The 15,256-nt window shown below is 44.1% G+C and overlaps 1 protein-coding gene across 1 annotated transcript in view; it reads right to left on the reverse strand.

Moving 5' to 3' along the window:
• The window catches only part of LOC138491429 (probable imidazolonepropionase), a 182,859-nt gene that overhangs the window by 116,746 nt on the left and 50,857 nt on the right, over window positions 1-15,256 (reverse strand). The window contains exon 3 of the mRNA XM_069617948.1: window positions 11,668-11,732. Within this exon, the coding sequence (XP_069474049.1) occupies window positions 11,668-11,732 (65 nt within the window). The remainder of the gene's footprint in view (window positions 1-11,667; window positions 11,733-15,256) is intronic.

Consider the following 15,256-nt stretch of genomic DNA (forward strand, 5'->3'; position numbering starts at 1 on the left):
AATGGTGATCGACCTGATAGCCACGGACAGACACGTTTCAATTGCCAAGACAATGAGAGAAGAGTACAAAAATATAAATCACCAATTTGACGTTTGGCATCTTGCAAAAACAATCAATAAAAAAATGTCGGCTGCCGGTAAAAAAAAAGATATGCAAGGTATTTCACAGTGGTCCAAGTCAATCAGCAACCATCTTTGGTGGAGCTCAAAAACATGTGGAGGGTCGTTGGAAATTCTACTGGAAAAATGGCGCTCAGTAATGCTACACTGTACCAACGTTCACCGTTGGAACACAAACCAACATTTCCACAATTGTGAACATGGCCATTTGTCCACAGAGGAGGCACGGAAGAAGAAGTGGTTGATTCCTTCATCACCCACTCACAAAGCCATTGAAAAGATTGTATTTGATAAAACTATAACAAGAGATTTGAGGGGACTCACGGAATTCTGCCACACAGGAGATTTGGAGGTGTTCCACAATATGTGCCTAAAGTACAGGCCAAAACGATTGCATTTTGGCATGGAGGGCATGATAAATCGAACTCTTCTAGCGGTCTTGGCACATAACCATAATGTTGGCCGTCAACAAAGTAGGACGACCGGAACTTTAGGGACGCTTCGCTACAATAAGGCCTTCACTAAAAGAAGTAAACAATGGGTGATCAAACCAGTGTTTGAGGATATGCAATATGAGTTTATTGAGAGACTTATTGTTGATGTCCTAGATAGGCACATACAGGGAGTTGTGAACGAACCTGTGCAGGGGACAACTGCATTGCCACCCAACATTGCCTCTGTTCCATGTCCACCTAAAGAAGAGCTCATTGAGAAATACACATCACGGTTTAAATGATTGTAATTTGATTGTCTGTTCTCTCGAGTCTCCTCATGTCGCAGGCCCATTGAATATGTGTATCTATGTAATGTGTAAATAAAAGTGATTGCTCAGTGTACATGCAATGTGTCTCTCCACCCTTGCCATTCCCTTCACCGTGCAGTAGTGCGAACCACCCGGGTGTCACCTGTGACTTTGCTCTGGAGTCTCCTCATGTCGCAGGCCCATTGAATATGTGTAGCTATGTATTGTGTAAATAATAGTGATTGCTCAGTGTACATGCAATGTGTCTATCCAACCTTGTTCATTTGCGCATTAAATTAAACCAAACAGTAATATAAATCATTTTTCAAAAAATATAGAACGTCTCCGTATTTATGGTTCTCTGGGGCTGCAAAGCACGCAGACAAAATGCAAAGATGGAGTTTAAATTTCAAGTCCTGTGAGATGGCCTTCAACTGAATGTAGCTAACTAGGAATGTGTGCTCGTTCAAAGTGAAGGTCAGCTGCTTTGATTTTTTGCTCGGGTGCCGGAATGGCCCACGACTCAGTATAAGGTTCTATTGTTATTTGACCTTGACAGGCCGGGACCATCCCGAAAGACTTCTTTTTGGGGGTGTGGTGCAATAACGTAAGAAACGATAATGAATAAAATTTCAGAAACGATAGCCATTTAATGTTCGTTCATTAGAAGAAATAACGTCGGCATAGAAGGCGTGGTATTTCGGGGCTGCCCTACGCACAGACACAATGGAAAATGCAAATATAATGTAAGTAACTCTTTAGATGAGTTTATACCGCAATTTAAACTTGTTCGTTCTATGTGGCATATTGTTTTGTACCGCGCACTATCTTGAGGAGAACCATCTCCTTTTACGGAAGCACCTCAAAACCTTCCTCTTTGCTTCTGCTTTCTCTCTCCCTCTCCCCTGCTACAACTGGTCCACTGTCTGCGACCTCGGTCCTGGGCCCTTCCACTCTCCACCTGCACTGCCTCCCTGTCAACCCCTGCACTGGGGGACTGTCTCAGTATCCTACAGCCCCCCCTTGACATATAATACCCAGTTGCACTGTCCTAGCTATGAAATAATTTCCCGACCTAATATATAAAATGAATAATTTTAATAAAGATCTGATGGTGAGACTAATTTCATTTTTTATGTTTTTGAAACAGGTACATCGTTCATTATTGTATGTGTCACGAGTACCAGACACCGGCGGATGGCTTTTTTTAACCGCCAGTTGCTTCTCCGCGTGAACAACGTTACCACCCTGACCATTTTATGGGACGATCGCCAAGTACAAGTATGCCCTTACGCGGTACTAACGGCTAGATGCAACATACAGACCGTTGTGGTGGCCTAGTGCCTCGTTGTTGGGACAGCCATGCGATTATCAGTGCGACCGAAGAGCTTATTTTATCGTAAACCAACACCCTGTGTACTGCACACGAACATCGCTTGCCTCAAGACGAACTATTTTGGATCGAGAGCAAATAAAAATGCAAATCGCTGAATATTCTCAAAACATTTGATGTCAAATTAAATGTACTATGCCAAATGTACAATCTTGCCGTTTGCTTTTAAACCACAGTTTCATATTCCGAATTGTGGCGCTGTATTGTGAGATGATCTAAGACCCTGTGTACAGCAAAGGAACATCGCGTGCCTCAAAACGAACTTTTTGGAACGTGAGCAAATATAAATGCAAATCGCTGAATATTCTCAAAACATTTGATGTCAAATAAATGTACTTTACCAAATTTACAATCTTGCGGTTTAATTTAAAAGTACAGTTTCATATTCCCTATTGTGGCGCGCTGTGTTGTGTGAGCTCATCTGTGTTGATTTCCGGGTTCTGTGTGGAGTCGCGTAGAAGACGCCTGGGCGCGTTTGCCTACGCAGCTCAGTCACGTCACGGATAGAGGCGGGGAATATGAATGTTTTGATAAAGTCTGTTTCAGGGGCGGGGGATTTGATTTATTGCCGCAAAAGCAGGTGAGCCAGGGCGATGGGGGGAAATGATAGGATTATCAGAAAATGGCGGCTGATTTCGAGTGCGTTAATGGACGAAAAGTCGGGTAAGGTCCATAGGAAAGTTTTCTACGATCTACCGAGTTATGCTTAAAAACACATGGCCGAACCGTAGGGACAATAAAAAAAAAGTCCCGGAACTATCCTTTAACATCTAGCAAGGCTGTGGTGCTCCAATGGACTGCTGGAGGTTTTAAAAAAAAAGTTATTGAGGACTTACATTTTAAAGGATTGGTTTACATTTATTGGAGACACAGGACAGATCGAGAGTTGGAGTGAAGCCAATATCACGATTTTTTTAAAATAAAGAAAAGAAATGCGTGTTGCTTAGGCAATCTTCTTGTTAAATCTTGATAGCAAGCAGGAACACTACAAAGGCGACTACTTATGGCGATAGGATTGAAATAACAATGCTATGTTAAAAGGAATAAAGTTGCAGAAGGAAAAATGTCGAGATGCAAGCTTCTAGGCAGGCAAAATAATCATGCACCCCATGGCATTTGTCAGTTCTTCCAATGCACAAAGCACACCAGGTCTTACTTGCCAGGACTGGATTATCACTTGTCAATGCTTAGTGCAAATTGTGTGGCCTGAGATGCGTTTCATTGTTTTAACTCAACAACAAAGATAGCTGGGCACAGCAGGCAACCACACATTACTACATCTGAAAGCCAAAACTGCTTTGATAAGATGAGCATTTTATGCATTATGAACTATAATGCCAAAAATGGGCCTTATCCCGGAGTACGTCACCATTGAAACGCAGAGCCAGAATTCTTGGTACTAAACATTTTCCTGAAACTTGCCCTTAGTAGAGGAAAAAGGCAGCGATTCCCCTTTGCTGGTTACCTTTTTTAAAATGAAACATTGGTGTGAATATTTACACAGGCAGTATACTAGGACTCATTTTGCAAATAAAGTTTGGCTTTGTGCTGATTACCTAAATCAAATTTTCCAAAAAGGTTTCAGGAAGAATGGCCAATTTTTTAGAAGAAATCCTAGATGGTTTTTGACTAACATCAGCATATAAAGCAAACCTGGCTAAACATCCTACATATTCTACAATCCTAACTTTAATATAGATGCAAAACAACCTTAACAATAGTTAGGGATAAGTATTGCCTAAAAATATGAAGGATTATATTGAGTAAATCGATGAAAAGGCTAAATTAAAGCAGGACAGACCAAAAGTGGTAAAATCTATGCTCTTGTTACACATTGGACCTCATTATAAGCCCGGCGGTAAACCTGCCGGTGCTATCAGCGAGTTGCCGCCAGACTAGTAAATGTTATCGGCACCTAGCTTCCCGGTGCCACCGGGACAACAAGTCCTGGCAGACCGGGAGCTAGATGCCGGTAAAATGTTCCACATTCCTATGGAGTCCCATAGGACTCCTTGGGAATGGGTACACGGAGGCACTGGCACCGTTGTTAAGCGTGCCAGTGCTTCCGTGACGGGTCTGCCTAACGTGGCCACTGTACCCGGCAGGGTCAGACCTGACAGGCACGGCGGCTCTGGCAGGAAGACCTGTAATATGCTGGTCCGGAAACAAGGGTGCCGGTAAGCTTACCGGCACCCTTGTGTCCGGACCGGCAGGGTCAGAATGAGGCCCATTGTTTCTTTTTCAAGCATTACCTATCAAGAGTACCATTTTTACTGCACAACTGTAACAAGCTGTTAATAAGTATATCTGGCATTATCAAATGTCAGATTGTTTTGAAAAAGCAAACCCAACCAAAATTGAAGGAAGGCTGTCCTTATTTCACAACAATGATCCTAAAACGATTCTGTTTTATCAAACCATTATTTTAATTATTGGAACCCGGCATAGCATATAGAATACCAGCAAGAAATTATTTTGCCACAGTCATTTAACGACTTAGAAAATATTCTAACCCTAAATTCTTTACAAAAATTAAGCACATTTATAAATATCCTGGCAAAGTGTAGGAGGCTGGTTGGAAAGGACCAAGAGACCCTCAGGTTCAGGGGAAGCAGTTTGCTCCACAATACAACCCCTGAAGGCAGTATATTGGGAAAGTCCCTGAAAGTCTCTGTACTCCTGCCAACATCCTTTGTCAAGGAATCACACTGTATGCTGCATACCAAGGGTTATATCATGGTGAAGGTTTTATTAATTCATACTGGTGTTTCACATACTTCAGCGCTAGACAAAGACTGAAAGTGGCTCACAAGATAAATGGAATACTCAATATAGTTAATGGGAATACTCAACATGGTCAATAGACAATCGGGCGATTGGGGAGCGATGAACCGCATTAATACAAGAGAAGCGAGAAGAGAGCTGCTCGGGGATAACGAAAGGTGTAGAGCCATGCAGGTGCCAGGAAGGTTCCACCAGACTCCAAGATGGCAGACTAACATCAGAGGAGGTATTAAAGCCCTTGGCCCCCATGCTCACCGACAATCAAGTAATTACTGATCACAGAGATGAGGGAGAGCCACAATACAAGAAAATGATGCAATACTAGTACATTCAGAATGGGCTGAGCAATATAAAAAGAGGCGGAAGGACCCAAAGTGTGGGGGGAGTAAGGACAGTGGTCAAGTAGAATACAGCACACCGTAGAGCGCAAGATGTCAAAGCTAAAGCTCAATTCCAGACAGGAGCCAGGGAGCCAGCAGGATAAGCTGCAGAAAGCCTGTCGTAAATAATCTTGGGGCTATAACTCGGGTCCTGGAAGAAGCCATTAGCTGCCAGGTGGAGGGAATTGTTGCTAGCTAGCTAGTTGGGGTCTACAACCCAGACACCAACAGGTTACTGTGATTCAGAGACACGAGGAAAGTCAGCGCCTATTGTGGGCTCAAGCCCACGCGGACAACCCTTGGCTAGTGGGCTAGAACTATTTCATTCCGGCCAGTAGCCAGGGTGGGGGCAGTGTGGAGGGGGGAATTCCTGCTCATAGTTGATCTCCTAAGATAAGGGGAATAAGTACTTGCTGGTAGGTCTGTGTTGCAGATACCTCTGCACGAGCCTAGGAAGATGATCAGAAGGTAACAATATCTAGACCAAGAAGCAACCTAAAAGGAATTGAAGCAGGAAGATGGATGTTCCATTCTCTGAACTGTTTGAGACTAAGGAATTTGGGACTTGAGCATTCAGACCTACTGCAAAATGAGCAATATGGGCATTGACATTAGATCCTGTGTAGAAATAACCCTGGATACACATGTAATTATACCAAACAATACTATTCCCCCCAGCTGTCCCATTGGAATTGTCCGCCCCATCAGTAAATCCAAGCCCTCCTTTTGATACAATAAAAGTCTTGAACTTTCATCAGAGTCATGTGTGTTCTATTAATTCCACACTGTCAGAGTACCTGAATCTTTCAAACATAAATCCTTCCACTCCACTTGGAATAATTAAATCTACTTAATACATTGAAATATATGAATGAGAAGAGAGTAAGAACTGAAGAGCAAACTATATCAGGCTTGATAAAAACACCAACAAAGATTTCTCTAGACAAATGTATTCAACAGATGAAGCCTCTGTGTGTTCATGAAATGCTTCATATTTTAGCACAATGCTAAATTGACAATGCTAAATGGTATTTGGTGCTTCTCTTTCCTTGTATTCATTTAGTACTATTTGGTAAACAAATAGGTTAAGACTATTAGTGATCAAACAATATAAATCATCAATAAACACATGGATAAGCATAAAGAAACTACACACAAGGCACTGTTACTGCTAATATGAAAAGAGATCAATATTTAATAATACAAACTTCATTTTACCCCCAATAAATTGTCAAAATTACATAATGTGATGAATCCAGGGAATTTGTCCCTTCTCCCCAAACGGGGAACCGCCTGTCCCCCTTTGGGACTAGAGAGGCGAGCCCGCTACTCAATACCCTCCTTAGGGGTCAGGGCAAGAAGGATCCCACTGAGAGTGACTGCCCCCTACCGTAGGGGGACAAAGACTGTCCAGGTGAGGGTTCAATCCCTCCTCCCTTGCATTTCAAGAACCCAATGTTTGTTGGTTATATGGGAATAATGTACAGAGCCCCTTTAAAGTGAATGGCTGGGGTTCTGATGTGTACTTGTTACCGCCTCCTAGCAAGACCGATGACTAATGGAATCTTCATCTCCTTTCTAGGGAGGAACTTAATCCTAATAGGAAGCCAGCAAAAGAGGAGAGAATCAGCTGGAGAACGCGAGAGCAGGCTGACGCAGAGGGGTTTGGCAGTCCATCCAACGAAGAACCGAAAGCCAACCACAGGATGTGGTGGGTGTGGACCAAGAGCACCGTGAGGAATAATGCAGCTTCAATAAAGGTAGAGATTCCAACAAGGCAGGGGCCGCTGAAGCAGGATGTGTGCAAAGAAGCACCTGCGTCCCTTCATGTAGATGCATAAGACCCGAACGGAAAGAAGGAAAGCAGAACAGCAGACAGTGCAAACAAGGAGTTGAGGGCGTGGATCCGCAGGGGCCAGAGAATCCGACTCCAGCATAGAGTCCCGCCGCTGGAAAGAAGTTATGTGGCTGAATACTGTTTGGATGGTGGTGAGGCTGACACAGAACAGGGCTGACCAAGCCCATAGCTCACCTGGCACTGGGACTGAAACTCTGAAGATCCCACAAGGGGTTGCAAGAAACATACTGAACAAGGAGAAACAGCACTGTAGGTCGCCTGGGGCTAGAGACTCTGAAGAACCCCCCCCCCCTGAGGGGGGGGTTAAAGAAACTCACTGTACAGGGTAGAAGGAGCGCGTAGCCTGCCATGTGCTGAGGAGAAACCGAGTAAGAAGGGAGTTGAGAAACAAAAGCCACAGCATTGCTGAACGAGACCTTGGCCCATCTCCGGGAACAGAGATCAGACATCCCCACGAGGGGGTGTGAGGAAAGATAATCCAAATAGAGTGAAGCAGATTCACAGCCTACGTGAGAATTACATTACAAAGCACAAGAAGTGATATGCGGGGAAATTTCTTCTCTGTGAAAAGGACAGTGAGCTAAAGACTTGGTAGAGTCTCTCACAGGGGTTATTCACCCAAGAACAGGTCATTGGGCTGTGTTCGTGCTGGTAGAGAGATTCCCAGACCCCCCCTTTGTTTGCATACATTAACTTTGGGTTTCACCCTAAGTTAACAGGGCAATCCAGACGTGGACCCCTTGCTCACTGTTCTTAGAGAGGCAACAGTTTCACCTCACTGATGATGCCCAACAAGGCTGAAACACGTGTATGGGGTTACTGATGGTACTCTTGTTCAGAGGAGAATTGCCTAGCATTTCGGCGCTGGACTGCCCCTGGGCAGGACAAAGGCTGCTATGCGGGGAAATTTCTTCTCTGTGAAAAGGACAGTGAGCTAAAGACTTGGTAGAGTCTCTCCCAGGGGTAATTCACCCAAGAACAGGTCATTGGGCTGTGTTCGTGCTGGTAGAGAGATTCCCAGACCCCCCCTTTGTTTGCCTCTATTACCTACCACTTGCACTGGGATGAAGAAAAAGAAACCCAAGAGTCAGGCATGTGCCATTAATTGGCCTAATTGGAGTCAGGGAAGGGAGGCCAACAACTCATACCTGAAACCTCATGACAGGGCTCAGGTGTATAAAAGGTGGAGCGCTCAGCAGAGCAGAGTAGAGAGCAGCAGTTAGGAGAGCAGAAGGGAGGCTGCATGGCTGAGTTCAACAGGGTATCCCTTCTTGTTCCTTAACCAGTTTTTGTCAGGTAAAGCAGAGCGAGATGGGAGGAGAGCTGAGTAGCCGCTGCTGCCCAGGGCCAGCCAGAAGAAACAGCGACGCCGAGACGCTGAGGGTCTGTGTGAGGAAGCATCCAGGAGAAGCGTGGCTAATGAACCCTGTTTCCAGCAAAGAAGAGAAGTCCAAAGAAGGGAGCCGGGAGGCGTGCTGATCCCTTGTTGCAAGGATACATAGTGGTTGCGTGTATGATTACACATTTTTGAATGACTCTGTGTGAAAATCCCCAAAACTGATAGAAAATTGTTGACAACAAACAAAGAAATTGGAAAGCTTTGGGGTGGCCACTAGGCAGGAGCTTGATCCAGGCTGGCGGCAGAGACCCCAGAATAAGCATCGGGGTGGCCACCAGGTGGGAGATTGATCCAGGCTGGCCGCAGAGACTCCAGAATAAGTAATGGGGTGGCCACCATGCGGGAGATTGATCCAGGCTGGCCGCAGAGACCCCAGAATAAGCAGAGTGTTGGAAAATAAGTGGAGTGGCCACTTTGCAGGAGAATGCTCCAGGCTGTCCACAGAGACCCCAGAATAAGCATTGGGGTGGCCACCAGGCGGGAGATTGATCCAGGTTGGTTGTAGAGACCCCACTATAAGGAAAATAGAGAACTCTATTAAGGACAAGGCACCTGGTTGCGTGACCTGTAATGGGTCAACCGTGCGGTCTAACAACGGCACTACGATCAGGGGAGCCCAACTGAACAAGGAGCTGCATGATCTAATAAAAGGGAAAAGATAAAAGGACATGGTTCAGGGTGGGGAAGGGTGTCCCAAAAAAAGCCAAGTGAAATGTGATGTTAATAAGTGGAACTTTTGTGAGTTGAACTTTTTATGTTAAAGGAAATACAATTAAACCAGTTGAACAGAGGTACCCACGAGGGTCTAAGCTTGGGCGAGGGAAGCCTAAGAGACCCATTGAAGAAGTGTGACCTAGAGGGCTTCTGGGTTCATGAAAAGGAAACCCAGAGAAGCCTAAAGAACTTACCAGGAACAGGTACAGTGAACTCCTTTTACCAAGTGAACTTTGTGGTGAATCTTGAAACCAGAGGGGCCTAAGCTTGGGGCAGGGAACCCTGAGAGGCCTAAAGGAAACTGTTTGTTTGATGAAGCTTGGGGAAGGAATCCCAAGCGGGCCTAAGCACTTGTGTGAACTAAATTGATTTGAACTTACAGAATCCTTACCTAGAAGACTCCAAGACATTTCTAAGTTGAGTATTTTTGAACTGGCAACACTAAACACAGCGATAAGGCCACCTGAATCCAGTCTTATTTTATACTTCTTTTTGGAACATTATTTTTCTGTTCATACCTAGCACAACATTTGTTTCAAGAGTGGGGCAAGCATAGGTTTGACACAGACTGATTTTGTTTTGGGACTTCCGGAACTAGACTATCCTTAGAACCATAATTTAAGGGAATACCTAAAGTAGATAAGGCAAGATAGACATTACGCCAACCCATTATCCTAAAATAAAGGTTTTCAAACTGCTATCTTATATAGCCGTGTCTCTCTTGTCTCCCTGTAATTTAACACTTCAAGCAATAGCTCCTCACCGTCACATCCCCTTCCCTTCTAACCTGAAACTGGGCGATCTGCTCCTCCTGGTTTACTCTCTTGGTTGCTTGCAGATCATTGCTGCCAAATCACTCCCCCTCCCCCTTCCCATTGTTAGCACCCAGTTCCCTGATCCATTGCTATCCGATTCCCTCACTGCGTCTTCCCCCTTTGACTTGTAAAGCGCTTGGTTGCTACCTGAACCTAGGTCTGCACTCAAATACCTGAATATAAAATAATAACACAACTGCACCATAAAGGTTCTCAAACCACATTTGTTGCGGGAAGGACTCAAAAGATTGTAGGACTTTCATACTCCGGCCAATGCAAAATCTATCATATTGTTCTTTGCATTAGTTAATGAACGTGGCCATTAACTGAAGGTCTTTGTATATTTAATAACATGCCAAGTATAAGTTGTTGGATAAATTAAAAGAACATTTTATGTTTATAGCTTGTAGTATATCTTTCAATTTCAATAATGGGAAATGAACATCAAACTGCATGCTTGTTTTCAACATCTCGTCAGAGGTATTCTTCCATTTCTCACTTTCACCCAGATGCTCACTGTCTCCAGAACTCTGGTCCTCTGTAGGCTGGACTATTGCAACAGCCTCTTTCTAAATCTTCCTGCCTCTACTCTTCGACATTTACAATTTATGAGTTGTCCTTGACCTCAAGCCAGGGGATCGGATGTCTCCAGCTCTGAAATCTCTTCACTGGCTCCCCGTGGCTGCAAGGATCAAGTTCAAAACCCTCTGTAACGTCCACAAGGCTTTCTGGGGCCTGGGACCGCTCTACCTCCAACTTTCTCCTCCTAAACCTCTCCCTACTCCAGCTCTCCGCTCATCCACCTCCAACTCTCTGAGGGTCAGATGCTTCTCCAAGCAGAGAGTTGGGGGCAGATCTATCTCCTCAGCTAAGTTCTCCCTCTGGAACAGCCTCCCTGCCTCTTTCAAACTTCAGCAGAACCCCCTCCGGTTCCGGAAGCAACTCAAGACCTTCCTTTTCTCTTCCACTTTCTCTCTTCCTCTCCCCTGCTGCTGCACCGGACTGCTCTGCACATTGGTCACCTGGTCACCCTCTGAACTCGGGCCCAGGCTCCTGCATGTCCAGTTGTCCTTGCACTGCCTCCGGGCTCCCCAGCACTTCAGGGTCTGTATCTGCAACCCTACAGTCCCTTCTCTCTGCACTTATGAGCCACCCGCTGGCTGCACTTGTGGGTAAACTGCACTTCCCCCTTTCCCTCTCCCCTGGCACTTCTCCCCTTCCCCTCTCCCCTGGCACTTCTCCCCTTCCATATTCCCTGCACACGCACAACCTGAATGACACAAGGCCTAGTAAAATCGTTATTTCGTTCTCCCTTTGTTTCCCCCTCCTTGTCTTGTTGCGCCTAGAAACACTTGTGTACATGCGTGTTATAAATGCCACATCATATCATAACAGTACAAAATATTGGAAACTTAATAAATAAATGTAACAGTTCATTTAGCCTACAATATCCATATTGTACCTTCATTGCAAATTCATGAACTCTGTCACCAGACCAGACTGGATGAGTGTGTGCATCTACCAGACCTAGAATTAAGAACATAGATTAAAAAAAGTTTTAAAAACCATTAAAACTCACATTTTCTATGAAAGCAAATGATTAAAAGTGCCAGTATTTACAAAGTGCCATTGGACACCAGAAGAACAGCTGGTGATTGCTACTTTGGTAAAAGTCAAACAAGCATGTACACTTAATAAAATACGAAGTAAAAGAACACCTAGCAGCAATTTTTGGTGCTGAGAAATGTAGTTTCAAGTGCAACTCTTCAAACATTACTGTAAAAAGAGCATCGGTCCTGCACTGTGGGTTATACTGACAGTAGAATAGTGGTTCTGCATGCAGGTGGGGGGGGGACAGCAGCAGATGCAACACCTGCAAGAAGCAGCATCCCTGATCCAGTGGTGTAGCCTGTGCTTCCACAGAGTACTAGTGTCAATATGACATTGCACAGCGGCAGTAGGGGCACATTATGGGAAACACTGAGCGATAGCCTTGTAGCACAAAGATGGAGCGAGTGGCGATAAGCTTTAGAACGCCTCAAGTATTGGCTCCGTGCAGCAGGCTGCAGTTATAGTGAATGAGGGGCGAGTAGGGTCATGAAAATAATATTAAATAAGGAGGGGTGAGGTAGAAGTGCGGCGGGTGCTGATGCAGGGTTAGAAGTGTAGCAAAAAGAAAGTAGTGAAATGGGCAGCTAAAGGTTTTGAGCAGGTGAAATAAATGATGTTTTAAAAGGGATTCAGAGATGGGGTAGACGGCCTTTTAGGTGTAATGGCCAAAAGAAGCAAGCGCTTCCGTCTTTGCAACTTCTGTGAGGGTTTGGGATTTTTTTCTTCACACTCAAGAACGGCGTGCGTGCCTTTTTTTGTAATGGTTAGCAGCCCAGCAAGTGCCCACATGGAGTGATCAGCTTTAAAAGGAGTTCAAGTAAAACTAAGAGATAGGCTCCAGTCCCGAAAGCGTTAACAATGTTTGTCAAAACAAGTGCCAGTAACATTAAACAATAAAAGTGGTGGAACTCAGTTGCTATTAGTTCACACTCCCTTCCACCTCCGGACAGCATCCGTGTCTTGCAATGCCATCTTAGAGTTAGACTGAGCTGTGTTTCACATCAGCCATAGCCGTGTCTGGCATGAACGTGGCTGCAGTGAGACGGAGCTTTGATTTTGAGGACATGCCATATGCTAATGGTTCAATAATTACAAGCCAAAGGTCACCTCAGATGCATACATTTCTCACCACGTATGAAGTGAATTCCACAGATTTGAGACACCAATGGCGCTTCCCTGTGCCTACAAGAGCTCCGTGAGAGAACCAAACTTCTCGCTTCCCAGACTCACCAATGAGACCCCCAGTAAAGGGTTGTATGTTATCCATATTTCTTCGTCAATACTGATATATCTTGAATGTGGATAGCGATATAATAGTGAACCCCGGGGAAGCTATTAGGGACCAGTACATAATGGAGATTGGAATGCATGCAACTCCCACCTCCTGTGTACACCTGTAACCTAAAAAAGAATCCCCCTTTTAAAAGGTCGGACTCCAGAGTTATCACTCGGAAGAATGCACTCCCATTGCTACATATTGCGCGCAGAGGTCAGTAAAATAAATACCTTTGCATCCCAACAAGATGGTCAAACGTTGTACCTTTCCCTCGGGCGTTATGGAAAGCCTCTGCTTGAACCTTTTTTTGCCAGAGATTATTTTGAAACAGTTTACAGCTATTTGAATTGTCTGCCTTATGAGTCACTGCCTCCTTTGACTAATCCTGGTTGCATCTTCCATGTTTCTTAACAACGGCATGGAATCTTTCGTGGGAAGAGGAGGCGGGGAAGGCATTTCCATTCACCAGAATGCGGATCACATAGTGACACACAGCTATCTGCTGGCCACCCCTAGCAGACGTCTTTCAACAATGAGACCATCTTGCATCACTGAGGATCCTACATCTATTTTCTGAAACTCAATTTGGATAAATCGGATTGTCATCACCACGGCCACATCCCCTCCTATGTTGAATGCTGGTTATCTGTTCCATGTTCACTTAGCATCGGTCCTGCACTGCAGTGATCGGCTCAGGTTTTTAAGAGTGTACACAATTTTTCACATTTATGGTTAAAAGGACTACGAAGTGAAGATTATTCAATATTGGTGGATTTTGGAACTATTTTATTTGAGAAATGGCTTTCTTGAAAGATATCAGTTTGACAAAACTCAGTCGTAACTGAGTAAAGTTCAAAATAATAATAAAAAAAATAATAATATATCAGTTATGATCATTTCTTGGGTGAAAGGAGTACCTGGAGACAGGTTTAAAAAAAAAAAAAAAAGTTTATAGGAGGTTTATTCGTATAGCTTCTTGGTTACATGATACATCCAGACACTGGTTACGAGTAAAGGGTACAACAATCGACAACTAGTCCGCTTCTCAACCCACATGGACATGCACAGAATATCAACACACGTAACTCAAAGAGTTCAATGCCATCACTCATCCAGGCACATAGTGTTCGATCATGTTAGAAGCCATTTTCATAGAAATCATCCTTTTGTACGTGAAACAACAAGGAAAAGAAAGAAGGATTTGGTGGGTATCCCCCAAAGGGAAATTTTAAATAAATGTAAAAAGTGCACAATAAAGTTACAAAAAGACCCAAAACATATAAGTACTTCCAGAGTAGGACAGTAATCAAAAAGTGAAAGTAAAAAAGTAATTCAAAAGAAACAATTGCTAAATATTTGAGTCCAAAATACGAAGAAATAATGACAGAAGACACTAACAATTAAGATGCCTATACATTATCACATGTACTTCAAACGTACTTTTTTAACTAAACTACTTAATGGGCAAGGCTTGCCTTGAAAGGACAATGGGATGTGCTCTGCATAGGTGTTCAGTGTAGAGCACTGCACTTGTCACCACGGTTAACGCCATAGGATTCAGCTTTAGATACTGGATCCATTTTATACATCATGTTTTTATCAATTTGACTTATTAGGCGAGATACAATCTTTCCTTTCTCCTAAACTTTATACTGCTTTCCAGGCCCTAGAAAAATTAAGACTGGGCAGAGGCAAAGCTCTTCTCATTGGTATTTCTGGTCAAGCTTCCCCCCTCTTCACTTTAAACCACAGTGTTTGATTACCAGGTTGCAGAAATATGACTAGATCACCTCTGCGTTGATTCCATTGCCTTAGAATGCATTGCTTTCCATGCAGTTCTACGTCAACTAGTTCTAGATCAACTAGGTTATTTGGAATAAAATGTGGGGAGGTCAGGGAGGGTCTAGAAGAGAGGACTGACCCCCCCACTGCCACCCCCGAGTACATCCAGTGGGATGCAAGGTTATTTCACATGGGAAGACGACATTGCAATAACTTCCTTTCATTGCAAATTTAAGTATGTCATTCGGCTGACCAGAACGCAATATTTTGGCACATTGATGGGGGTAACGGGGATTCAACATAAAACAGTTTGGAAAACACTGGTTTAGAGTCACCAAATGAAAGGACACTTTCCAGCTGGAAATCACGAGGTTCAGATGTG

Source organism: Ambystoma mexicanum, chromosome 10, assembly GCF_040938575.1.
Source record: "Ambystoma mexicanum isolate Mex_15411 chromosome 10, UKY_AmexF1_1, whole genome shotgun sequence".
NCBI lineage: Eukaryota > Metazoa > Chordata > Amphibia > Caudata > Ambystomatidae > Ambystoma > Ambystoma mexicanum.